General features: G+C 37.0%; 4 protein-coding genes across 10 annotated transcripts; 1 reads left to right on the top strand and 3 right to left on the bottom strand.

The window, feature by feature from the left end:
* The first annotated feature begins 3,037 nt into the window (after window positions 1–3,037).
* LOC103427966 (small ribosomal subunit protein uS8my) lies at window positions 3,038–5,713 on the top strand. Of its 7 annotated transcripts, none has more exons than XM_008366056.4 (5): window positions 3,038–3,377; window positions 3,769–3,861; window positions 3,973–4,154; window positions 5,073–5,233; window positions 5,357–5,713. In XM_008366056.4, exons 3-5 carry the CDS (start codon window positions 4,025–4,027, stop codon window positions 5,453–5,455), a joined length of 390 nt encoding a protein of 129 aa, XP_008364278.1. In that variant the 5' UTR covers window positions 3,038–3,377; window positions 3,769–3,861; window positions 3,973–4,024; the 3' UTR covers window positions 5,456–5,713. The 7 variants fall into 7 exon arrangements, with proteins under 7 accessions (XP_008364278.1, XP_008364273.1, XP_008364284.1 ...); XM_008366062.4 differs by having other exon boundaries at window positions 3,150–3,377; window positions 3,769–3,810; XM_070819202.1 differs by having other exon boundaries at window positions 3,164–3,377; window positions 3,769–3,810; window positions 3,928–4,154.
* An 896-nt stretch (window positions 5,714–6,609) lies between these two features.
* Window positions 6,610–12,613, bottom strand: LOC103427986 (kinesin-like protein KIN-12F). The gene is made up of 17 exons (XM_008366074.4): window positions 12,187–12,613; window positions 12,023–12,085; window positions 11,790–11,927; window positions 11,533–11,616; window positions 11,318–11,443; window positions 11,147–11,206; window positions 11,000–11,053; window positions 10,796–10,888; window positions 10,594–10,689; window positions 10,315–10,466; window positions 9,812–9,961; window positions 9,522–9,651; window positions 8,439–9,431; window positions 8,275–8,358; window positions 8,110–8,184; window positions 7,212–8,003; window positions 6,610–7,021 (listed from the first exon to the last, which is right to left on the bottom strand). Exons 1-17 carry the CDS (start codon window positions 12,484–12,486, stop codon window positions 6,788–6,790), a joined length of 3,624 nt encoding a protein of 1,207 aa, XP_008364296.3. The 5' UTR covers window positions 12,487–12,613; the 3' UTR covers window positions 6,610–6,787.
* Window positions 12,614–18,416: 5,803 nt separating this feature from the next.
* Window positions 18,417–19,303, bottom strand: LOC139194760 (uncharacterized). Its single transcript, XM_070819667.1, has 3 exons — window positions 19,241–19,303; window positions 19,052–19,151; window positions 18,417–18,913 (listed from the first exon to the last, which is right to left on the bottom strand). The coding sequence occupies exons 1-3, from the start codon at window positions 19,301–19,303 to the stop codon at window positions 18,417–18,419; spliced, it is 660 nt and encodes a 219-aa protein (XP_070675768.1).
* Window positions 19,304–23,302: 3,999 nt separating this feature from the next.
* Window positions 23,303–24,036, bottom strand: LOC103427293 (bifunctional pinoresinol-lariciresinol reductase 1-like). Its single transcript, XM_070819666.1, has 3 exons — window positions 23,810–24,036; window positions 23,551–23,698; window positions 23,303–23,440 (listed from the first exon to the last, which is right to left on the bottom strand). The coding sequence occupies exons 1-3, from the start codon at window positions 24,034–24,036 to the stop codon at window positions 23,303–23,305; spliced, it is 513 nt and encodes a 170-aa protein (XP_070675767.1).
* Window positions 24,037–25,063: the final 1,027 nt, after the last annotated feature.

Below are 25,063 nucleotides of genomic sequence, written 5' to 3'. Positions count from 1 at the left end.
GAACCCTAGAAAATATACCCAATTGGATATCTATTATAAAATATGTTTGGTTTGGGATTTTTGGTTCAAGATGTTTTCGGTTCGGCTTCGAGACGTTTTCGGTTCGGTTCTGGATTTTCAATATTTTTTCCATCCCTAGTTATATTTCATTATAGTTACAAGACTTTTGACCTAAATTCAATTTTTTGACCGTACCTTCTAGATGTATTAGAGCAAGTCCACCCGTTGTGAAAGGTAAAGGTAACAATGATGCCCTCCAGTCGAAAAGGTCATCTCTAGCAGTCCACCAAAGCAAGGGCAAGTGGTGGACCATCCACTACATGCCTAAAAGCCCATGCATCTCATACCCGATATTGTGCAAATGGCAGACTTACGTCAACATGATGTTAGCCAAACATCTACATAAAGATTAGAAAGCTTGTGAAGAAACCATCCAAAAAGGGGAAAGAATTTATTGAAGTGGCGATAATCTAGCCAATGTGGTAATAATATTTTATTATTAATTTATATACTATTATTTAGGCTTTGTTATGTAAATTTTTATGTTGTTTCACAATTTTTTTTTTCATCAACTACAAATACGAATGTGGTTTAATCTTGATAACAAGAATTCATTCACAAGGTACGAATGTTGGATCATTGTAAAACATACTTCGAAGTATAAAGTTTTGCCTAGTGGTCCATAAGTTGAGTTGAACAAGACTATTGCATGAGCCAACTACTGAAGAGTCGCCACTGGAGGCGCCGTTGTAGACCCAAGAAACCCATAAAACTTCGAGGCATGTCTGTAGGAAGGTTGCTAAGAAAAGAGCTGTAGGAAAGAGTTCTTCAAATAATGATTATTCAAAGTTAGTTGAGAAAATGACTCGCCAACTTGCACTGAATATAGAGCAAAAAAAGGTTATTTTATGAGTAAGAAAAGGCTAGAGATGAAGCAAAGGCAAGAGAAAGGGAGTTAAAATAGGCAAGAAAGGTAGAGGAGAAGGATCGTGATACCATATATCGACGCCTCGATGATATGTCTCCTAATTCAAAACGTTTATGGAAGTCAGTGTGGCTCAGTCTGTCTTCCCTTGGAGTGTATGGAACTTCCTTATCTTGCGCTGGATATCTTATGACGCCATTTTTTTCACTTCTTAAAAAATGGTTTGAATTAAAAATACGCACAGTCAAGGCGTTGGACATGATCCCCTGATCCTTCTCCTCTTACCTTTCTTGCCTATTTAACTCCCTTTCTCTCGCCTTTGCTTCATCTCTAGCCTTGTCTTGCTTATATCCATAACATGTCTCGTTCCATATTGAATTCATGTTGGTGAGCTAATTCATCAAATATTTTTTAATATTATTCAAGAACTCCCTCTTGTAGCTCTTTTCTTAGCAACCTTCTTACCAATAAGCCTCAAGGTTTCTTAGGTCTCCAATGGTGACTCTTCAGTCGTTGGCTTGTGCAATGGAGTCTCATTGAACTCAACTTGTGGATCACTAGGCAGAACTTTGTTCTTCGAAGTATGCTTCATAATGTTCCAACATTTGCGCCTTGTGAAAGATTTCTTGTTATCAAGATTGAACCACATTTGTTCTTGTAGTTGTTGGAAAAAAATTATGAAACAACATAGACATTTACATAACAAAAGTAAAAAAAAAGAACATATTAATTTCATTTTTAAGTTATTAATAATAATATAATACCACATTGGCTAGATTAGCACCACTAACATAAATTCCTTCTGTTATTGCAATGGCTTCTTGCCAAGTTTCAAATCTTTATATAGATGTTTGTATCTATTTGACAGAGAATGCTCGGTCCAAGATGTGCCTTGTATCACCTCAACAAGTTATGCATGAATCTTCTTCTACATATGTTGCACCCTCATCTCATTTTCAATCATCGGACCAATGAGTAACACACACTCAAACCTCAAGCAAAGCAAGGTCTACTGCAATCGATCATACTGCATTCTCACCCATTTTTTGAAAAAAAAAAAGAATTTGGAAAGTGGAAAACAAATATAAAAAATTGTAGTAAATAAATATTAAGTTGTGATTAAATGAAGAATATGGTTGAGTATTTATAGAAAAATAATATAATTTTTTTTCTTCTAATTTTTCTAATTTTTTAACCATTGGATTAATTATGGCCATTGATTTTCAAACTGATAGACGCACTTGATTATGCCATGTGTTGCAACGGTAATAATTTCAAATTTTTTTTACCGTTGAAATTCTACCAGTCCAAATCATCTGGCCTTTGGAAAGCCAACGACCCATAAAGCACCACGTCAACAAACCGTTGGAGAGTTGTTTGTTTTTTGCTGTAGTAGGGCCTACCGTTGCAGCTTTTGTCAAGCCACACTCCTTAAACACACACACCTAACAGAAAAAAAAAAAATTAAAATATGTGCTGGCGGTAGCATAAAGTCATGCTGACGTCAGCTTGTCTGCTAGCACATGGTTGGCTTTTGAACGCTACTAAAAATTGCAAAGAAATGTTTATAATTCTAGGAATTAAAAAACACAAACAAAATTATTTCTAAATGTCTCAAAAACTCTAAGATCATCTCCAACGAAGATGTCAAATTTTAAACGATAAAATTTAAATTTAAAGGCTTATGTGGTACATTGATCTTTTTCTAAATTTTGTTCTCTAACCAACATGTCAAATTTAAAATATTATTTATTACATTATTTGCTTTTTATAGTTGTAAATAGTATTTTAAAACAAAAGATAAATATAAAAACTAAAAAAAAAAGAGAATTATTATTAGCACTCAAAAATCTCATTTTACACTCCAAATTTTCTATATTATGAAAGCAAAATACACTTGTGAGGAGTGTAGAATGAGATTTTTGGAGTGCCAATAACACTTCCTATAAAAAACATTTATTAATTACTAAAAATAAATTTGAAGCTGTTGTTAAATTTGACATCAACTCTGTCTCTTGCCTTTCCAAAATTTTCATGTCATGTCATATAGAAATTGACATTTCAGTTAGAAAAAACTTATGATGTTTTTTTTTACTGTTATTACTGACGTGAACATTTTGACGTATTATTGAAGATGCTCTGAAAAACAGACCATTAAAAGCATTATGATAAAAGAAATAATAAAAGAACCCTAGAAAATATACCCAATTATATTATCTGGATTGAGAGAAATAGAGTATATGAATTGAGTGAAATTCAACCCGAGACGCTGTCGTTGTGTACCCCCCTTAATATTAACCCTTCCATTCTTCTTCGCCATCTGTTCTGTAGTCTGCTCAGCCGCCGCCTCCTGCAGTCTGATCTGCTCAGCCAGTGCTCTCTCTCCGCAAATTTCTTCACTTCGTTGCTGCTTACCTTCTTCAACTTCATTGGGTTTTCTGGATTGGCTCAGGTACCACGTCTGTGTAGCACCACGTTTGTTTAATTTGAATAGGGTTTTCTTCTGCTGTGAATTAGGATTGCACAGTCTGAATCCTTCATGAGTAGCGTTGAAGGAACATATTTCATGTTGCGCGTGCCATTCCAATTTGTTTGGAAGTGAAATTGCTCAATGAAATTTTGGATGCTTTATTTCGTTTATAAAATTTCCCTAAAATTTTTGCCCAATTGGTCTATTCGTGATTATAAATTGTGCAAGGAGAGTAAATAAATGGCAACTTTTTTTTTTTTTTGTATAATTAGGAATAGAAAGCTTCTAATTACTTGGGAACATGTTCTTCTTTCCTGACTTTTATGGGTGTGGTAATGACATTTTGGTTGCAACTTTAACCAACTTTGTGCAGAAATGAGAAACCCCAAATGAAATGCTACTACTTTTGTGGCTGGTATGTACGAATTAAGTGCAGGAATGTAACCTATTTTTCTAGTTGTTCTAGGTATACTTTTCAATATTTCAAATTTTTGTATGTATTACTTCACAGCTAACCACTACAACTACACAGCTAAGAGGGTTAAAGATCACAGCAATACCTTTTTGTTTCTAACAGAGCCTTCCTTTGGGTGCGTGACATTTGAGGGTTGGATTTTGCACACATAAGGATGGGGAGAATGATATTGAATAATGCATTGAGATCGATAGTGAATGCCGAGAGAAGGGGGAAAGATACGGTGGAGTTGAAACCTATATCCACAGTAATGTCATCATTCCTCAAAATCATGAAAGATCGAGGTAAAGCCCTACAGTCTCCTCCTTTAGTATATAGATTTTGATAATTAATGCTAACTATTTAATATGTACTTTCAGAATATGGATTTCTGTTAAGTTAATTTGTTGAGAGGGTTTGAAAGCGGTGAACTTGTAGTGAATAAGGACCTATAGAACTGAGTTCAGTTAGCTGGTGTGGGATCTAGGAATTTGGCTTTAGTCAACATAGGTTTATTTATTTTTTATTTTCATTATTTCACGTAAACAAGGAAATGGTATCCAGAACAGGCTGACTAGTTTTAGGGCCTTATTGTCTTTATTTTTTTCACCTGAACTTACCTACGATGTCACTTTATGAATTACATAACACAGTCTTCATTCTGATGCTTGGCATAATCAGGCATTCTTGAATAAGGTAAATAAATAATAAGAATGTTCGAGGATATATTGCTTCAAATAATTTGGTGATGGTTTTATACTGGGTATTGGAGGACTAGCATTATAGCAACTTGTAAGTAATTATGGGATCCTTTGGTTACATTGTTGTTTTAATTGGAGACGGGATATTCTTTTCTTCTAAATAATATTAATATATGATTTTCTTTCTTTGCTTATGAAGTAGTTCGTGAATGCCCTACCGAAAAGTTTAGTTTTCTAATATAAGCTAGTGTTAGGATGTCTTTCAAGTTTCAACAGTTATTTAAATATAAGTCTGTCTTCAAATTCACTGTATTGCTAGAAGGGAGCTCTGTTTTGTAGTTGTATTGAACATACAGAAGAAAGGGGAGCATTTTTTTTTGTACCAAATGCATTACACTTCTTGTTCGTTTCTTTGAAGCGGGAGAGGGTGAATAAAAATGTTTATATCAGCTCCAAATGTTATTTGTCAATTTGTTGCATGTTTATGTTTTAATGACCCTGACCGTGGTATGTTTTCTTTAGGTTACATCAAGGATTTTCAGATCTTTGATCCACATAGAGTGGGGAGGATAACGGTTCAACTACAAGGCAGGGTTAACGATTGTAAAGCTCTTACTTACAGGCAGGATGTAAAGGCAAGAGATATTGAAGAGTACAAAAAGCAAACCCTTCCGACCAAACAGGTTTGTTAACCTCCTGATGTCGAAAGATCTGTTAAAAGTTCTTTTTTGTCTCTTATTATTTAAAGGTGCCTGTGTGGGAAAGTCTGGATTTTTCTGTTAATGGGCTTCTCTCTCTTCATGCAGTGGGGTTATGTTGTGATTACTACTCCCGAAGGTGTGTTGGATCACGAAGAGGCTGTTAAGCGTAATGTTGGGGGTCAGGTTCTTGGCTATTTTCATTAGATGGGAAGGGAGAAATGTTGACCTATACGACAACATCCCGACTTCACCAACATGGATTGTAGTTTTGTTTGCCTCAATTTCAACCGATGTGAATCTTGTGTCATCTTATGATTTAGATAAATGGTGGAACAGGATCACTCCTCTTGAAACCGTGCTCTTGTTTGTTACAAAAAATGTAGCAGCATTTACGGAACCACTCTATTACTCTTTTAAACCTAATTTGAAGCATATCTTCCTCGGGTCGGGGTTTTCTGGTTTTGACTTATGTATCGTTACTGAAAGACGTGATTACTTATGTAGCGTGTCCACGGTCAGAATTCGACTCCAGGCATGCGTGATCAGATCTTTCTCAGCAGTCTTTGGAATTGCTATAGGATCAGAGACATGGCCTTTATAGGTCAACAAATTTTCGTGTGTTGATGGGAAGGTGTGTTAGAATGCAAATGTTGATGGGCAAGTGGAACACGCCTACAAGTAGGCGGGGGACCTAGGCCCTGTTTTTCAGTTTGAGTGAAATTTATTATATTACATAAATAAGTGTACTTATATTTAAAAGAATACATAATTGTATCAGGATGCATAAATTGAAAAATAGAATGACATATAGATTATAAAGTACTTGAGAAGTCTCTAATAATTTATTGAAAAAATAAAATGCGAAATGAAGATTGTCTACTTTTAGTCGAAGTGTGAGCCACGATCTAGATGGATGCCTAGGTGGGGCTAGACAGGCTAGGCAGGTGCCTAGACAAGGTTATGTGCCCTTTCTTATTGTTTAAACGCCTACGAATTGAAAGGGATGGAGGTCAGCCGACTAGCGCCTAGGCCTACTTAGAAGATGCGAGGTGGTGATTTTTAGAACAATGGGCTAGACTCAAACAACTACCATACAATGTCTTTGTCGTATGGTTTCTGCTGAAGTTGGGCATCAATACAACTGAGTAAGAATGCACATGTTTTCAACCATAGCAGTGACTGGTGCATGACTGAGTTTTCAAAATGTATGTAATGCTTCCCAGGAGAATCCAACTTTCGACCATTCAGTAATGTTCTTGATAAATCGCTCCTTAGTTAAATGATCGGTGTCGACAACCATCTGAGCTTCTCAGGAAACATAACGATTATCGCTTCAAAATTTTTGTTGAGGCATATGGTTGAAAATTAAAAGAATGAATTCATAACATTGTATGTTAAAGTTTTGTTGAGGCATACATGAAAAGAAAATCAAATGAAAGAATTCAAAATATTGTTGCCTATTGCATGAACCCAAGTTGGGTCTCATTCAGATAAATCGGTAGTTCACTCAAATGTTTGGCTTCAAATTCCGACCGGTCAGTAATGCTCTTGATATATAGCTCCGAATTCTGCTCTCCATGCCTGATCATCGTCTGTGTTGTGTGGAATGACAGAGTCCTCCCGGTATAGTGGTTGCAAAGCGGACTCTGGCAGTTTACTATCTGCCATGTACTGCTTCATGGTGATCATCTCCATCTTGTGCTTTCTTTTAAGCTTCTCCATTTGCTTCTTCAACTTTTCGTTTTCTTGATGCACATTCGTAAAGTTCTCCTGCGTTTATGGAAGACAGACGACAAAAACAATTAGTGAGACAAACGAACTTGGAAGAACCAACTTAAGCGGTTTCTATTTGTGAAGTACTGCTAATTGTAAAATACGCAGACAGAATGGCAACTACTCGATGGCAAAAATGCCGAATGTTAGGGTTTTCATTTGTGTTTAAGGGCAAAAAATGAGTTACCTCTGCAACTGATGCGGAATGTTCAGCTTCTCTAAGCCTAACAAGGAGTTCTCCGGCAGCATGAACAGCTTCTGCAGTATCTCTCAGTTGAATCTTGAGACTCTTGTTCTCCTTCTTCAAAAGCTCCCTCTCCCTCTCTCTTTCCACTCTCAAAACTGAGAGCTCTGTTGCCAGGGATTTTGAAAAGCGAGATCCACGACCTTTTGCTCCCGCTTTTGCCGCTGCCCTCTTCACTTCTGCTATTCCTGCCATGATTGCACGGTACTTTGCAACCAAGCCATTATATTTATCTTGTAGTTCAACATAGTGTTCAACCATGCGAGCATGCCCAAGGACAGATCTTTGAAGCACATCATCCAACTCTTCAGTGTTTTGCTTTTCCAATTTCAATTCCATCTCCACTCTCTCTGCTCGCCGGCGGATGGATTCAAGATCTACTCGCAAGTCATCAGTTAAGGAAATCCAATCACTCTCCATTTCTGTCCATCTCTGTCTTTCCTTCTCCAGTTCTTCCTCACTGTTATCTCGAAATGTGCTACTTTTTCGCAGTTGGATGGATCGTGACAATAAAGAGGATCTCAGTCTCTCAGTGGACTTGTTCGGTGATGCATCAGTACGTGACTGCAATTTGGCCCTTAACATCTGAACTTCCTTAAGTAGTGCTTCCTTCTCATCCATATCAAAATCTGCATTCCCATCCCCAAGATCGAACTGATTCTGAACTTCCTGTATTTCACATTTCTCCTTTATAGTCTCTGGTTGGTGAATATCAACAGAACTGCCCCTCACGAGCTACAGAAATCACCCATAACGTGTAAGAGAACTTTAAATATGCAAAATTGAGGAAGTTAATATCAGAATATGAAAAGGTTGAAAAACATAAACCGCTCCGACCTACCTTCTTTCCATCTTTGAACTCCTCATATGGTATCATTTCTTTACCATTATCTGCACAACTTTTGAATTGCTCTATCTAAAAAAAGAGTAAAATTCTCTGAAACGTAAGACACATATATATAGAGAAATAGTTCATTGAGGTCGAAACAGAAAGAGAAAATGTTACCAGTTGATTTAACTGCTCAATTTTAGCTGCTTGCTCCTTGCAACGATTCTCAAGCTCCTCCTTTTTAGCTTCTTCCACTACATCCTGTTTAGAAGAAAAAATGTAAATTAAAAAAGCATTCCCGAGTTCATTCCTGAGTTTTAGAGCAGGTAAACTTAACGTACCTCGGTCATTTGGTTAGGATTTCCTGCTTCCTCAACTGCTACAGTCCATGTCTTCAAGCTATCCGGGACCTCATTTGTATCATCTTCATACACTCTTCTTTTGCATGATGCACAAAGGAACGAAGAAGATGCCCCATCTATGGATGGCCTTGTTTCTGGTATTGTTTGAGATGAAGAATTAGCTTTAACAGGTTTCAGTGCCAAGTGCTCAAAGGAGAACGAGATTGCGGATTTTCTTGATTCGGAGTTCTGCTGGTGGTAGTCAATTATCTGCAAGCCCCTCTGGAGGCTGGCAGCCAATGACTCAGTGGGGCCTGGAAATATTTTGCTTGAGCGCAAAGAGGATTGGATGTTTTCACTTTGATTCAGTGACTGTCTCAATACATCTGACTTGAACTTGGAGCTGTCTGATACGTTGTTCTGACTAACTGAACAGCTTGGAGCAAAAGTGACGCTCTTTCTTTGTGCATTTCCAAGTTTTGGAGACTCGGACAATGTTGGGTCTTGGAGGACTGGGGACCGACAGCATAAACTGATTGAAACACCGCTTCTGTTTACTGGACCAGTGGTGGTAGGAGAAATCTCTTCTGCCAATTCGAAGTTGTCCTTGGGAGGTAGCTCATTCTGAGAAAAATCCAGATCAATTTCTTCAGATACCTCAATCTCCTTTTCGTCTGAACTATGAAAGTCATCTTCACTTATCGAGTCTGCATAACAACTTCCACCCAACTGAGCAGAATCTTTACTGACAGAATTGTCCCCAATATCATGTTCATAAGAATTATGCAGCTCATCTAGCTGCTTACGTAGTTCCCTTACATCATGTTCATCCACATTTACCTCTTCATCAGAATCATTATCTATGCTGGGTAAAATCAAAGATCGATTCAGGCTCACCCGCAATTGATTCAAGCTTTCACGTACATTTCTCCCTTGGAAATATCCATTCTTAATCACAAGTGAGCCACTAGACTTTGCTCTTATAAGTTCTTCCTGCAAAACACACATTTCATAAACCTCAAATTTCTATCACCTTCAGCCTTTGTGACAGAAATCCAGATAGAACTACAAAGAACTTAGTACCTTTAACTGGCGAATTTGATCGCTCAGATCATTAACATCATCCTCTGTTATTTCATTTATTACTGGTTCATTCCTAACAGATTTCGCTCGTTCTCCAAACCTTAAAGTTCGCAGTATCTCGCCATTATTTCTGCATTTGACAAGCATAATGAATGTTTCAGAGGATTTACAATACAATGTATGAATGTATGAATGCTATGCAATTATGATGTGAATTAATGTATCCAAGCACACTAATAATAAATCAAACTTCATAGCAAAAAAGCAATTAGCAGAGAGGAGTCAAATACTTGTTGTCTGGGGAAACCGCACAGATGACTGTAAGTTTTGAGTTGCCACCAATTGATTCTCGCAGTAAATGTGTTAAGCAGGAAGACTTATATGGTAAATCTTCAGATTTTTCAGACTGGGGCGCTTTTGCAAGAGTATTTACCAAAAGCCTGCACCAAAATAACAACATTAACGGTTAAAAAATTGCACCGGTCAAAGACAAATGATCCACAAAGTCTAAAAATACACAAAAGCTTGGTATGTTTCCAAAAAATGCATCCTTGCGCATGAATCTAAAAATATACAAAAGATTGGTTATGTTTCCATAAAATGCATCCTTGCGCACGAACAATAATTTAATGCAGAAGAACGTAAAATTGATAACAAACTATTTTTCTTATTTTGTCATCAGAAATGTATTCCGCATATTGTAACACCATCCTGTAAGTCATTTACAATAAGGCGCCTGATGGAATGATTACGAAAAGTTATGGAACCAAACATGAAGGTTACTGAACCATACCCAAGCCGTGACAAGGACTTCTTCACATGTTTGTCGTCCCTCGCGCATTGTCTACCTGTGTCATCATTGCCTTTATTTCTGTCCAGGCCAGCAAGATCAACAAAACTCATCCTGCTTGTTTTTGAGCTACCAAAGCACTTGGATGAGCTCTCCTGTAGAATCAAGTGAATAAGCACCGTGCTCGAGTGATAGACATGAAAGTAATAACGAAACCACTTTCTATTCAACAAAAATATAATATCCCATTAGTAGATCGAAAATTTCAATGTGCAACGTTACCTTACACCATGACTCGATGATGAATGTACAAACAATATGGGATCTAGAGCTCTTGGAGTTCATGCTAGTTGCTCCAACTTTTCTACTTGAAAGCCCCTGATCCATGTACAGAAACGTTGATGAGTATGCGAAGCCAAAAACAAGAAAAAAACAGACATTTGGACCTCGATAGTAAATAGAAAATTGTGCGTATATAGCGCACCTTAATCAGAATTTGTGTCACATCATCATAGCTTGTCACATACTCCTCAGTTAGATTCTCAACATAAAATCCATTTTTGGGATCATCCTTGATCTAAAACAGATTAAAGTAAAACCCGTGAGTATCTTAAGCATTTACTAATGAACTAAAAAATTTGAAAAACAAGCATCAGTGGAAGAACTTGATAACAAAGAGAACCTCCACCTTAAGGTTCCGCATGGTTGGATCAAGTAAATCTCCAATTTGTTCGTTATATATCTGTTGCAGAGAGAAATTTACAAAACCATTACTATATAAGGATCCTTGATGATATATAGTACAGAGAATTTTGAAGAGTAACAAGAAGTATACCTCGAGAAATGAACAACGGAACTGGTAATTCAACTGTTTCCCTTCGGAATTCTCTTGCTCCTACATGTACCAATCCCAAAATAACATTAATAAATACATATCCATACACACCTGCCTAGTGCTTTCGTAACTTTCCAGATATAAAACTAAACAAGAAACCAAAGAACATACCTTTTGAATCTCAGAAAACAGCATTTGGAAGATGCGTGGAACAATGCCCTGGCAACTTCCAGGAGAGGCATCCTCAACCATGGCACTTGGTGGACCCCATAGCGTGTATGTCTTACCACTTCCGCTCTACAGAAAATTCAATTGAAGATATTCACAAAACAAATACAAATTATCCAAGTTGAATTGACCGTTCATCGAAGCATATGAATTCGTACCTGTCCATATGACAAGATTGAAGTATTGTAACCGGCCAAGGCATTCTTAACCACAGGTACACCAACCGTCTGAAAAACATCCTCCTGGTTTCACCAAAAAGTAACCATGTATCAAAATCCGCTTGAATTTAGTTTTCAAAGCTAAGAAGAAGATTAACAAAAACCCAATTCCTCACTCCTCGTATTGTTCAGGTTTCACCCACTCAGAGTTCAAAAATGTAATTCCATATAAATGTAGACTAATCAAAGAATCATACCTGTCCGGATTTCGAATCAAAAACCGAATCAAATGAAAATGTACGGTCCCCAACTGATAAACTGCGTGGCGAGACCTTCTTAACTGTCCGATCTCCCCAATTTGCACCATCTTTAGTTGGTCTGATTCTCACCACAACCTATACAAATTTCAAAACCCCAAAAAAATAAGAAAACAGAAAGTAATGATACAATAGACAAATAAATAAACAAACAAAACTCAAATTTCAATTACCTTCACTGATGGGTCTAGAGGTGGCAGGAGTTCTCCCTGACCGTCGGATTGATCAATCTCACTCTAAAATTTAAGCCATTTCAAAATTAAGCTTCTAATATTTGATTTTCAAATTACTTAAAATTCTCAAGTCTCAGATTCCGAAATTAGACAATAATAAATACCTTCACCACCGGCAATGCTTGTTTCTGGCCGTCCGGTTCTGTGATCTTAGATTTGGACGAATCGGAGAGTACAGGCTTGATTTGTGAAGCGGAGGAGTCGTCATCGGCATGGTGATTGATCTGGATGTTGGGACTGAGTGGAGGGGTATTTTCGGAATTATGGTTTCGTAGGTTGAAAATGGATTTGCTGTTCTTAGTGGACATGGATCTGGGAAGGAGGTTTCGAAGCGACGAAGCTGAAATGGTTCCTAAGAATCGAGACTCGCAGGCACTGTTGGTGTTGCTGTTCTTCGTCCTCATTGTTCTCAGATCGCAAGCAATCAAGAGAGAGCTATACAGAGATTTGAATTCGAAAATGTTGGAGAGAGAGAGGGAAGAGAGCGTTTTTTTTAAATGTGTAGGAGGAGAGGGATTATGACCGTTGAGAAAGAAAGAGGAAGATTTTTTAGGGTTTTTAGTTTTAACATCATTTGCAACGAATTGGTCCCGTCCAAAAATAATAATTCAAATCTGGGTTCAATGACTATATTGCCCCTTAGGAAAGTGGCTTAAGTATAAAAGTGCGTAGACTGATTTTGATATTTCAACTGTAGAAATGAATATTCATTTATCATCTGTTGACTTGAAAATGGAATTGCATATATTATAGATCGCATATAACATAAATTGGTAATATTTATAAAATCATCAATAAAATAGAATATAAATTTCTTTTGTGTTTTTTTATTTTAAAAGAGGGATAATTGGTGGTAAGCCATAATTATCTATCATTTTTAGTGGCTGAAAAGACTCACAGAAACATTTGAAGGAAGCCTCGTAATCCGTTCTTTACTACTGGATTATCAGCTCGTGGTTGAATTTATTTTACTTTACGGACAAATTAGTTTGGGAAAAAACACTAATTATTATTATTTTTTTAACTAAGTCAATATAATATTGAAATAGAGCTCAACTTTAAGGACAAATTAGTCAATATGCCAGATAGTTCAAATTAGTAGCCGTTATGGCCGGTGGAGCAAATGTTGGAGCTGATTATTACAGCTTAGGGGCCCACATGAAGGAAAAGGCTTGGATCGGATTAACAGGCCTGCCTAGTCCTGCCCAAATCAAGGAAACAGATTGGGCTTCTGTAACCGAAAAAAAGTGAAAAAGTATTAACCTATTCGTTTACATTAGCCCAATATTATATGTGACTAACAAATTATTTTTTCTTGATGATCAATTAAAATATCATTTTTACAAAAATGAATTCGAATTGGAGATCATTTAGTTATATATATGTATCAATTAAATAAGTGGTTCATTATGAATTACCCAACACCCCTATTTATTCTATAGACATAGATGACTAAATGATATTTGATTTAATGACATGTTACAGAGATCTTCAACTGAGAGTTTGAAAAAATGAACGATTTTCGATTATGAATTATGTACAATAAAAATAAAAATACATTAATTATAAGGGGTGGACAAGGTGGTGCACGGTACACCCCATCTAATACAAGTATTTTTTTTAAAAGGACGGGGGTCGATTAAAGTAGAGGAAATCAAAGGAAATGAAGAGCAGCACTCAAGCAATTTGATTCGTGCTCGAATCGCCAAAATGCTATTAATTCAACCTTTAGTTTTCTTTCGCCCAAAAGTTGGTCCCTAAACTTTTGGAAGTGTTGGTTACATATAGTTGAGCATGACCATGTTTTGAATGGCACTTTGTAACGCGTATATTCTTTTCCCACAATGTCCTTCCTCTACTAGAAACAAAAGGTATATGTTATAAAAGAAGTGTGAACGCCCACTGAAAAAACAGTGTGAATGAAGACTTCGAAATGTGATTAAAATTTACTATTTACTTGATGACTGTGGTTCCCATTAATATATATTTTTTTAAAAGATGAGTTTGTTAGATCGTGACTTTTGCCCATAAAAGATTGAAGAATAAGGAAAAGAAATGAGGTGAGAAACATAAGGAGGAAAGGAAAACAAAGAGGATAGGAAGAGAGAAGAAAAAAAAAAGATGAAAGAAAATATAAGTGAGCCAAGCTAGAGAGAAGAGAGAAAATAGTGAGAGTTATTTTGTACTCCTATTATTTCAGATAATGAAAGAAAGTACTCCTGCTGCCTTGAGGACGTATGTACACTTACCAAACCTCGTAATATTGTGTCTTATTTACTTTATTCCACTACATACATACCGTCAATCTCACAACAATATCCCTTTTCTTTGTCTCTTATCTTTCTCTTCGATCTTCAAAAGTTATAATAGTTTGGTATTGGGTTGAAAAGGTGTGTTGTTGGCCTAATGAGAATACAAAAAAAAAAAAAAAAAAAAAGACACAAAATCAAGAACTGAAAGCGAAATTATCATCAAACGACTTCTAAAGATTTTAATATCATCTCAACAATGTAGGCATTTGTGCAGTTCATGTGAAAGGTGACACGCATACGTGGGACGGTAGAAAATAGCGTAGAAATTATGACATGAACTAGAAGTCGTGATATACATACACACACACAAATAACGTAAAGCATTCGCAACCAAAACGATATAAAATGATAGTGAGTTGTTTAGTCTTCCCCATCAATTTGATCTTGTTTTCCTCATCAATGACATGAACGCCGCAAAGCAAGGAACCAAAACTATAGCCGTTAGTGCAGCACTTTGTCTAAAAAGAATGATGATTATGCGAATATTGCTTGCATGCGTATATGGTGCAACAACTTGTTTAATCAGTAATTAGGAATGTGCGATTAGGCGAGTATAATCTGCTGCGTACCACGTCAACTCTAAAGTCAAACAGCAGCCATTCATAGGGACACCAGTACTCCACAATATCAACTACATGGACTTGACTAATTCATACTTCTGTGTGGCGGTATTCTTTTTAACTAATAGATGAAAAATCTCAATTTTGACTCACATATATGCAAGGTTCTAAAAAACGCTAGGCGATAGTTGGGCGGTGGGCTAGCGCCTAGCGCCTAGCGCCTAGGTGGGGGCGTCTAGGCAGATTTAGGTAAATTTCTTGTATATCTTGTAAATAAGTGCATATTGATCCTTACAAAAAATTATACTTGTATGAAATCCATAGATAAGATAATAATAAAAAATGATAAAATGCAAAAAGAGTATCCAACAAGTCCAAAATTTAAAAACACATTAAGCATATATGCCATATAACCATAGTGAAGAGTATTGTAAGATAACACATGTACAACAAGTTCACAATTTTAAACCACTTAGACTTAGATAAGATTTTTTATTTTATTTTTTAATTTCATTAAAAAAAAAAAACCGCCTAGCCCCGCCTAGCCCTTCCTAGCTCACCTAGCCCGCCTAGAGCCCATCCGATTTTTCCAACCAATTTGCAAGAAAACACCTTGGCTCACCACCGCCTAGCGCCTAGGAGCCGCCTAGGCCGTTTTTTAGAACATTGCATATATGACGATGACGTATTATATTTATGATGAATTTAATACATTGTTAATAGTTGATCAATGTGTGTCCCAATTCCTAACTCAACCCCTCATCTTACACTAGTATATCTTTATCCCCTAGAATATCATTATATAAAAATAAAATAAAAACTAAAATGACTTACATAGAATGAGAGTCATGTTGCGTTCCGGTCCAAGAGCATATTATTATGTATAATTATTTTTTACATGATAATATATTATTGGACCAAAATGATATAGTAACGAGGGCTATATAATTTAAAATAAGTGATCCTTAAACTCCAGAAGCAGAGATTCGGAGAAAAGATCTCAATTCCTAGAAACCCTAGCTAGATAATATATATTTTTATTGGATTTAAGTTGAAGAAGAGTCAAGATTTGCTGACATTAATTTGTTTGAAGACAACGTACAAAGGAGAAGAATAGAAGCTCCTAAGAGCAACTCTAGCGTAAGTTGGAGCCTGATGGACAGGCCACTTTGAAGACCCACACGCCCTAGCAACAACCTCCAACCTATTCGGGTGATTGGGGAGGGAGGGAGCCCAAGTGAGAGGCCCGATATGAATTGGTGGTCCGAGAGCCCGATGGCCAGATGATGCAACGCTGACGTAAGGGTGGTGTCAGCCACTTTTTTATTATTTTTGCATTAGGCGTGTGCACAACACGCGGGCGTGGGGGAGCGTCTCGACAACATTTCAGAAGCCTGGGGCTTGCGATGCAGACGATAGAATGTTACCGTTGGTGGCCACGTGGCGTTTTCTCATTCATTGGATTTCAATAGTTACTTATTCTGGACCATTGTATTTCCAACGGTAAAAAAAAAAAATTGAAACCTTCCTAAATATTAGCCGTTGGATTTGAGATCAACGGTCCACATTATTCGCCTTTATAAATTAAAAAAATTAAATCACATTTAAAAATTTGCCATGTGGCCCAATTTGGAGGGTTGGATTTCAATTTTTTTTTAATCCAACAACAGAAATTAATTAAGTTAATAAAAAATGTTAAAAATTAATAAAAAATCAGAATTTTTTTTTAAATTAAAAAAAAAAAGATTTTACTTTTCCATAAATACCTTCTCATTATCTTCTACCTCATTCCAATCTTTCAACCATATTTTCTCAAAGTTTCAACCATAATTTCATATATTCTCAAAGTTTCAACCACAATTTCATATTTTCTCAAATACTTTCAACTATATTCCAATCTTTCTCTCAAAGTTTCAATCCAATTGGTTTCCAACAAAATGACTAATGATGCCGGTACGAATTGGACACTTATTGAAGATGTTACGTTGTGTTCTAGCTGGGTTGAAGTTACTCATGATCCGATTACGGGTAATGAGATGCAGTTGTGAGAAATGTGGAGTCTTATTCATACCAATTATCTTGAGAAAATTGGTGGGAAAAGAACCAAAGACTCGATGTCCAGTGGTTGGGGAATCTTAGCCAGTTGTTTAGTCTTTGGAGAGACGCCTTGGCACAAACTAGTTCTAATCTTCGACTTGGGGAAAATTTAACGGATCAGGTAATAATATATTATTTATTTGTTTATGCTATACCCAAATTTAGTTAGCTACTTTGATTATAATTATTTCTTCTCCCGCATTGTGTAGACACTTCAAGCACAAACTTGGTATAATGCCAAAACAAAAAACAAAAACAAATCATATGTTGGAATATTGTCAAAAACAAAAAACAAAATTTAGAGTTATGCCTATCGGTTCAGAAGTTGTCATGAACAACATCCCTCTACACTCTACGCCCGTTCATGACTCGCATGTTCATGAAATCAAAATAGAAGAAGTGCCGGAAACATCCCCTGAACAAACATCGGGGTTGACCCGATATCCAATTAGGCCTCCAGGTAAGAAGGTTTCAAAGAGAAAAGGGAGTGCTTCTAAGAATGATTATGAAAAATATGGAAGAACTTGCTCGCCAAGGTGAATTGACTTTGGTGTGGGAAATGGTTAAATTTGAGGCTGATAAGGCTAGAGAGGAGGCAAAAGCGGCAACTGCTAAGAGATTATTTGAAGCTAATGAGAGAGAAAGAGAGCTACTTAGGCAAGAAAGGGAAGAGCTTAAAGAAGAGCTCAACAAGATCGCAATATTATGAAGGAGCCTATAGAAGGGAAGTCATCGAATTCTAAATATTTTTGGAATTCGGAGAAAGCGGACCTGGTGCGAATGAGACGTGCAAGGGAAGCGAGAGTAAGAAGAGATGGTCCTAGCACCACAAGAGGAGATGATCCTAGCACCACAAATTGGTTAGGTGATGATTTTCCATTCAAGAGGGACTAGGGAATTTGTTTTTAATTGGAGCCTATAATTTTCCAATCACTTTAGGTTGTAATTTCTTATTTATTGAATAGAGTACTTTATGTTGTTTCCAATTTATTGAATTTAGTAATTTATTTAAAGAGTATATTTATTTAATTTGGTAATTTATTTAAACTAAAAGTATATTTATTTAATTTGGTAATTTATTTAAACTAAGTGAATCTTTATTCAAAGAACATAAACACACCAAATAAAATTACATAAACATACCAAATAAAATTACAAACACACCAAATAAAAAAAAACTCACCTAATGAACTTAAAAAACACACCAAATAAAATTAAATAAACATACCAAATAAAAACAAACATACTAAATGAACTTAAGTTTCTTTAGCTTGTTTCAATTCCCACTGGTGCTCTATCAAGTCAATTTGCCGGGTATTGTGCATATATGAGTCCTGAAGTGCAGTATATCGTTGAATGAGCATTTCATTGTAACGTATCCTTTTGTAATGGCTCATGTTGCAAGGGTTCTTTGGTGGCATCATGAGCACAATATATTTGTGTTCTGAAATTGTTCATCGTGTCTGGCTCATATTCATCAACGTCATCATAATCGTACTCATCTTCCACAATCATGTTATGAAGAATGATGCACGTCATCATGATGGATTGAAGTGACTCTAAATCAAACATTCTGGCAGCACCCCTGACAATCGCCCAACGAGCTTGAAGGATACCAAAACAACACTCCACATCTTTCCAACACCATTCTTGATAGCTTGCAAAATGTTTTTCCTTTGCACTTCGCGGACATGGGACTATTTTGAAAAACGATGACCATCTTGGGTAAATGTTGTTTGCTAGGTAGTATGGCCTGTGGTACTTACATCCGTTAACCCAATACATGACTCTTGGTGCTTTTCCTTGCAGGACATCATTGAACATTGGGGATTGGGCAAGGACATTGAGGTCATTTTGAGCCCCTAGAACACCCAAACAAGCATGCCAAATCCATGTATCAAATTATTCCACCACCTCCAAAATGATCCTTTTTGCTCATTTTCTATCCCCATAAGCTCCTTGCCATGCACTTGGATAATTTTTCTAAGTATAGTGCATACAGTCGATGCTTCCAATCATCCCAGGAAAACCTCGCATCTCGGCCTTCTTCAGAAGCCTTTGCAAGTCCATCTCAGTAGGTCTCCGGAGGTACTCTGCGATCTAGATAGATTCGATTACGGAGAAAAACCTCATCAGGGACTCAAGAATGGTTGATTTCCCCATCTCGCTATCTCATCCACTTGGTTTACAGATGCTTCATATTCAAGCATCCGTAAGGCAACAATAATTTTTTGCTCAGGAAGGAGACCCATAACACCAAAAGCATCATTCTTTTGCACAAAGTAAGAATCATGGTTGCAAATAGGTAACGATTATGAAAAGGTAACGACACGTGGCTCTTTGGCATTGGATAAATATCTTATCGAAATCTATCCTCAATGATTCTAAAAAGGTAACGACATGTGGCACATGACATTGGATAAATATCTTATCAACATCTATCACCAAAAATTGTCTTTTTGGATTGTGACACGTGGCGCAACGAGAACGATTAAAAATCTTATTCGAAATTACAAATAAAATTATTTTGTATTATTTTATAAAATAAAAAATACTAATATTTTATTGCCTATTGCCATGTCTATTCAATGTAGGGGTGGAGATACAAAAGCCAGTTACTGTTTATTAAAGGTAGTTACTGTTCATTGGAGGCTATTCAATAATGACTTGCCCTAGGGGGCTTTTGCAATGCTGGAGTTGCTCTGATTGTCTTTCCCTTTTGTTCTTCACTGTGACAAAGCACATAAGGAACTCCATCTGTGTGTCACTACTATAGCATTGTCAATCGTCAAGAATTTATTTGTGTCACGATGCCACTCAATTTGTACCTAACTCAATTAGACTTTATAATTTTTGCATTTTTGTGCTTGGTCCATTCAATTTTGTAAATACTATGACTTATTTAGGACTTGGCTCGAAACAATTTGAGCTTGCACCGAGTTTTGCTCGTGTTTAGCTTGTCAAAGCTTTGTATTGTAATAATGTTTTTTATTTCTTGCCTAACACGTATTTGGAGGCCCAAGTCAAATGAACCCAATTAATAAAACAACTTGTTGCCAAAAGAAAACAAACAAATTACAAAATTTCAAAAAGCCAAAGTTCTATTGCCGATAGCCTGAAGTGTTCATTATTTTTAGTGCTAGTGTCTACTTCAAAACGTTTTAGAAATAAAATAATGATAAATGTTTTTTATTCTACGCATGTCGATGAAATTTTTTATGCAAGATATTATTTTGAAATGAAGATTATGGGTTGAGATTTTTCTTTCCAAGCATAAAGAAACTATGGGCTTGATGACCTAGGCTCTCACTAGCTTATAGTCATAAAGAATTTTTTTTTAATGTTCCTATCTTTAAGTAGCGCGTTTGAAAATTTTGGGTTGCATATTTTCATGTTTTATATATTTTATTATTGACATGTGTTGATGCACAAAACCGGAAGGTCTTAGGACAACGTAAATCTGACCGTGAATCTGCAATAAAGCAAAGAACACAAGATGTATCGTGGTTCACCCTAATGTTTGGGCTACGTCCACACTGATGTTGATATTGTTTCACTCTGAATGGTGAATATAAAAGAAGGCTAGAGGCAGTGTGCTCTCTAGCCTATTTTCTTTCTTCCCATGGCCTAAACTTTACCTCCCCTAATGAGGAGAGCGAGGAGTCCTTTTATAGAATAAGAGCTCATCACTTATTACATATTTGCCCTTTCATTTATTACATAATTACATTTGAGTCCTCTGAGTATTTGTACGAGGTCTAAATATGGAGGCCCTAAGTATGGTACAAACAGTAGTCCCCTAAGTCTTTAGTCAAGAGAGTTTTTTGGTTGGAGACTTGAAATTCAGTCCATGTGTGGGCCGAAGTAACTAGATGTCGTCTAGAACTGATACTCGATATGAGGCGGTGCTCAATGTGCAATGATGCTCAACTAGAAGTAGCATATGTTGCGAGGCTGCTCGGCTTATGGCTTATGTTGTCTTGGTTGGTTCGGCTTATGGCGTTGAAGGTGAGGGAGTCTTTTTTATAGAATAAGGGCTGGCTCCTCAATACATAAGTGCTGGGTTAGGAGTGATGCTTGCGGCGAGACGGTTGCTCAGCAGGCGGCGATGCTCTCTAATGATGGTGAGGGAGTCCCTTTTATAGAATAAGGGCTCGCTCCTCAATACATGAATAATGGGTGCTCTCTAATGAAAGTGAGGGAGTCCCTTTTATAGAATAAGGGCTCGTTTCTTAATACATGAATAATGAGTGCTCTCTAATGAAAGTGAGGGAGTCATTTTTAGAAAATAAGGGTTCGCTTCTGAGTACATAAATAATGAGCTAAGTCCCCTAAGTATTTTTCATGAGGCCCAGTTACAAAAGCCCAATATATGGTACATAGTGTAGTCCCCCAAGTCTTTAGTCAATAGAGTCTGTTGGCTGGAGACTTCAAATTCAATCGATGTATGGGTCGAAGTGGTGGTTGTTCGGAGGCGGTCTTTGTATACCATGCATTGAAGCTTTGAAAGTGAAGTTTTATAGGTGGGGTTTTGTAAATGAAGCTTTTGAAGCTGGAGCTTTGTAAATGAAGCTTTCGAAGCTGGAGCTCTGTAAATGAAGCTTTCGAAGCTAATTGACATGAGTGATGCTCATGAATGTTTATGTTGATTGACATAAATAATGCTCATGGATATTGACATGAGTGATGCTCATGAATGTTTTATGTATGATTGACATGAGTGATGCTCATGAATGTTTATGTATGATTGACATGAGTGATGCTCATGTATAATTTTGGAGTATTGGACGTACTTTTGATCACCTAGTTGGTGATAATAGCGGCAGGCTGCCGAATTTTGGAGTACTGGACGTACTTTTGATCACCTGGTTGGTGATAATAACGGCAGACTGCTGAATAATTTTGGAGTACTGGACGTACTTTTGATCACCTGGTTGGTGATAATAGAGGGTGAACCTTAAGTGGAGGGATGAAGGTTGGAGTTTGAAACTATAGGGCCTGGCTCTTTTGGGCATATGGGCCTTCGCCCTCCACATAACATTCCAGCCCACTATTTTGGGCTTGCAGACATTTTGCCCTTTTTTTTTGGCATGTTGCCTTCTTTCTTTATTTATGATTACCCTCTGGTGGGGTTATACAGATGTCTCCAAAAGATAAAAACTGAACAAGTTTTTATTTATGCTGCCTTCTTCCAAGACCCATCTTTTGGGCATATGAAGCCATAGTGCTCCCCGAAAAGTTGTTAGACTTCTTTAATCAGCGACAATGTTGATCAGTAGAGCTGGTTGCTCGATAATTCCTGAAAATAAGTGGCAGCATAAGTATGACTGTATAATGAATAAATCAAATTGATAAAGTTTGTCAGGGCAAAATATTGTACTGTGTGCTTTCTATGAATAAATGATTTATTCAGTTGTGTGGTAAATCACATGTTGTATAAGTGACATAGTTTAATGGCAGTCACAATACTCTAGGCCATGAATAAATATTGTTTTAAGTAATTGAAATATGAGTCAGTACATGTGATAATTATGAGGTGAATACCACAAAATGAAAGGATATGATGCCCGATTATGTCACATGGCATAGGAATAGTGATGTGCCGAAAGATTATCAGCATTATAATAAAATATTTAAACACACATTTCTGTATTGTGCAATGTGCAGGAGCCAATGATAGATCACCACAACTTTAAATAATAAAACTTTGCATGATGTGCTTTGCCACGTTGATAGTGATCATGTGATAAATATCATAAAATAATAAAATAATAAATAAATAATTTAAGAAAACATAGTGATGTAAAAAGTAAAGCTTTTTTTTTTCTTTTCTTTTGGTAGATGGCAGACAAAAGAAAAGTAAAGCTCTTTTCTTTTTTCTTTTGGCAGATGGCAGGGAATAATAATAGAGTTGTTATGAGAAAAGAATCTTATCTCCGCTTTTCCCGTGGTATTCGCAGGAGATGAGATCAGGGTCAACAACTGAACAAAAAAACTTCTTGAGTAATTAGAGATCTTTCTGCAACTCCGGGGTCATGGTTGGTGCAGGCATGTCAAACCAGCTTGTTCCCACAGCCTCTTCGTTGCCAGGGTTCTTATCAGGATGGTACTTCAAGGCGAGCTTCCGGTAAGCCCTCTTGATCTGCTCGTCGGAGGCTCCCTTGGGCGCCTTTGGGATTTCCATCTCCTAAGATGGTGACTTTGTCTCTGGGTGGAGAAGTGACACTTGGCTGTGCCAATGACGACATAAACTAGCCAGCAAAACAGTTGTTGGAGACATAAGTGTGGGGGATGCCTTTAGCCTCAATAGCACGCCGGATTTGGACCTTGGCGTCAAACGAAGACTTGGCTAGCTCAACTGCATTCACTCGATCCACATCATTTCCAAACTTCGACGGGAAAAATCTCTTGATATTGCCAGCTTTTTTTATGGTTGCAATGATCTTGGTTTGGTCTGCAGTTTGCAGGAAAATCTTGGTATGATCTTGAAAGCAAGAACCTGGGTGTTAACTATTACTTCATAATCGATGTTGATGTCAGCCACAAGGACCTGTGAAATAACGACGAGCTGCTCATCTGGTGATTGTGGCATTGAATGTAGCATCTTGTCCAAAAGCTTGACAGGAGCTTCAAATTCATATTCCTTTCTATAATATGGACACTGGAGATGCACAATAGTTGCATGTAGTACTAATTAATCAAATCCCTCTCATTCTGTTTACGACACCTTTGAAATTGCTTTCAAGATGGCCTCTTACGGCGAGCCCTGGTCGTCCTTCGACAAAGTCGGCGAGTTTTCGCTGTGGGAGCAGTTGAGGTGAGTCCGTCGCGCAAAGTGGATGTCTCGGGTCTTAAAGTGGCGGCTCAACCTAGGGGAGGAGAGTCTGCGGGTCCTGAACGAGGCAGGGGCGGAGCTCCAAGCGACATGAACGGGTCGCCACGCTTTTATTAGCAGAACGGAGCGAAGCGCAGTCCTACACGCCATTTCTGGTCCTTTTTCGATTTCGAGAACAAATTGTTTTGTCCGTGTGTATGTGTTTTTGGTTTTTGTAGATTCACGGTGGAGGTTGTGAAGTTTTCACGGTGGTGAGATGGAAAAATGAAAGAGAACTGACATAGCTTTTCGTGTCGTTTCCCACAGACAGCGCCAAATGTTGATGCACAAAACCGGAAGGTCTTGGAACAACATAAATCCGACCATGAATCTGCAAGAAAGTAAAGAACACAAGATGTATCGTGGTTCACCCCAATGTTTGAGCTACGTCCACACTGATGTTGATATCGTTTCACTCTGAATGGTGAATATACAAGAAGGCTAGAGGCAGTGTGTTCTCTAGCCTATTTTCTGTGGCCTAAGCCTTGACCTCCCCAAATGAGGAGAGTGAGGAGTCCTTTTATAGAATAAGGTCTCCTCACTTATTACATATTTGCCCCTTCCTTTATTACATAATTACATTTGAGTCCCTCGAGTATTTATACGAGGTCTAAATACGGAGGCCCTAAGTATGGTATAAACAACATGCATTGTCAAGATATAGTTGTGGAAGAATAGGATCCCATATCTAGTATATGAAAAAAGAATATTCAACTTATATATATGTGATGTTGCACTCCTAGTATCACTAAGGCCTTTATGATAAAACCTAATATTTAGCAATAAATTGTTAAGTTGAGACAATAAATGTACGACCCCTTTCTAATTTTATTGTATTTTATGCCTGTAAAAGGGCTAAGTGGAATTCTTACGTGTCTACTTCAAAATGTCTTAAAAATAAAATACTACTATAATTTTTTTTTCTACGCATGTCGATGAAATTTTTTAGAAATGAAAATTATGTGTCGAGATTTTTCTTTCGAAGCATAAAGAAACTGTAGGAGTGATGACCTAGCCTCTCACTAGCTTGTGAGAGAATAGGATCCCATATCTAGTAAAAGAATATTTAACTTATATATGTGATGTTGCACTCCTAGTATCACTGAGACTGTGATAAAACCCAACATTTAACAATATA

Source organism: Malus domestica, chromosome 03, assembly GCF_042453785.1.
Source record: "Malus domestica chromosome 03, GDT2T_hap1".
Taxonomy (NCBI): Eukaryota; Viridiplantae; Streptophyta; class Magnoliopsida; order Rosales; family Rosaceae; genus Malus; species Malus domestica.
This window is presented reverse-complemented; position numbering and strand designations above follow the sequence as displayed.

Bases quoted from the DNA above. Each gene is read 5' to 3' on its own strand.
- LOC103427966 (XM_008366056.4), top strand. From the start codon at position 4,025: ATGGGGAGAATGATATTGAATAATGCATTGAGATCGATAGTGAATGCC. The intron at 4,155-5,072 runs GTAAAGCCCTAC...TGTTTTCTTTAG, and splicing joins CAAAATCATGAAAGATCGAG to GTTACATCAAGGATTTTCAG. The intron at 5,234-5,356 runs GTTTGTTAACCT...CTCTTCATGCAG, and splicing joins AAACCCTTCCGACCAAACAG to TGGGGTTATGTTGTGATTAC.
- LOC103427986 (XM_008366074.4), bottom strand. From the start codon at position 12,486: ATGAGGACGAAGAACAGCAACACCAACAGTGCCTGCGAGTCTCGATTC. The intron at 10,690-10,795 runs GTGCGCTATATA...TACATGGATCAG, and splicing joins TGACACAAATTCTGATTAAG to GGGCTTTCAAGTAGAAAAGT. The intron at 7,022-7,211 runs GTAACTCATTTT...CCATAAACGCAG, and splicing joins ATTCCGCATCAGTTGCAGAG to GAGAACTTTACGAATGTGCA.
- LOC139194760 (XM_070819667.1), bottom strand. From the start codon at position 19,303: ATGGGTCTCCTTCCTGAGCAAAAAATTATTGTTGCCTTACGGATGCTT. The intron at 19,152-19,240 runs GTAAACCAAGTG...GAATCTATCTAG, and splicing joins TGCTTGAATATGAAGCATCT to ATCGCAGAGTACCTCCGGAG. The intron at 18,914-19,051 runs GTATGCACTATA...TGGGTGTTCTAG, and splicing joins GATGATTGGAAGCATCGACT to GGGCTCAAAATGACCTCAAT.
- LOC103427293 (XM_070819666.1), bottom strand. From the start codon at position 24,036: ATGGCGTGTAGGACTGCGCTTCGCTCCGTTCTGCTAATAAAAGCGTGG. The intron at 23,699-23,809 runs GTAAGAGGCCAT...TCCATATTATAG, and splicing joins AAGGACGACCAGGGCTCGCC to AAAGGAATATGAATTTGAAG. The intron at 23,441-23,550 runs GTTCTTGCTTTC...TTCCCGTCGAAG, and splicing joins AAGTAATAGTTAACACCCAG to TTTGGAAATGATGTGGATCG.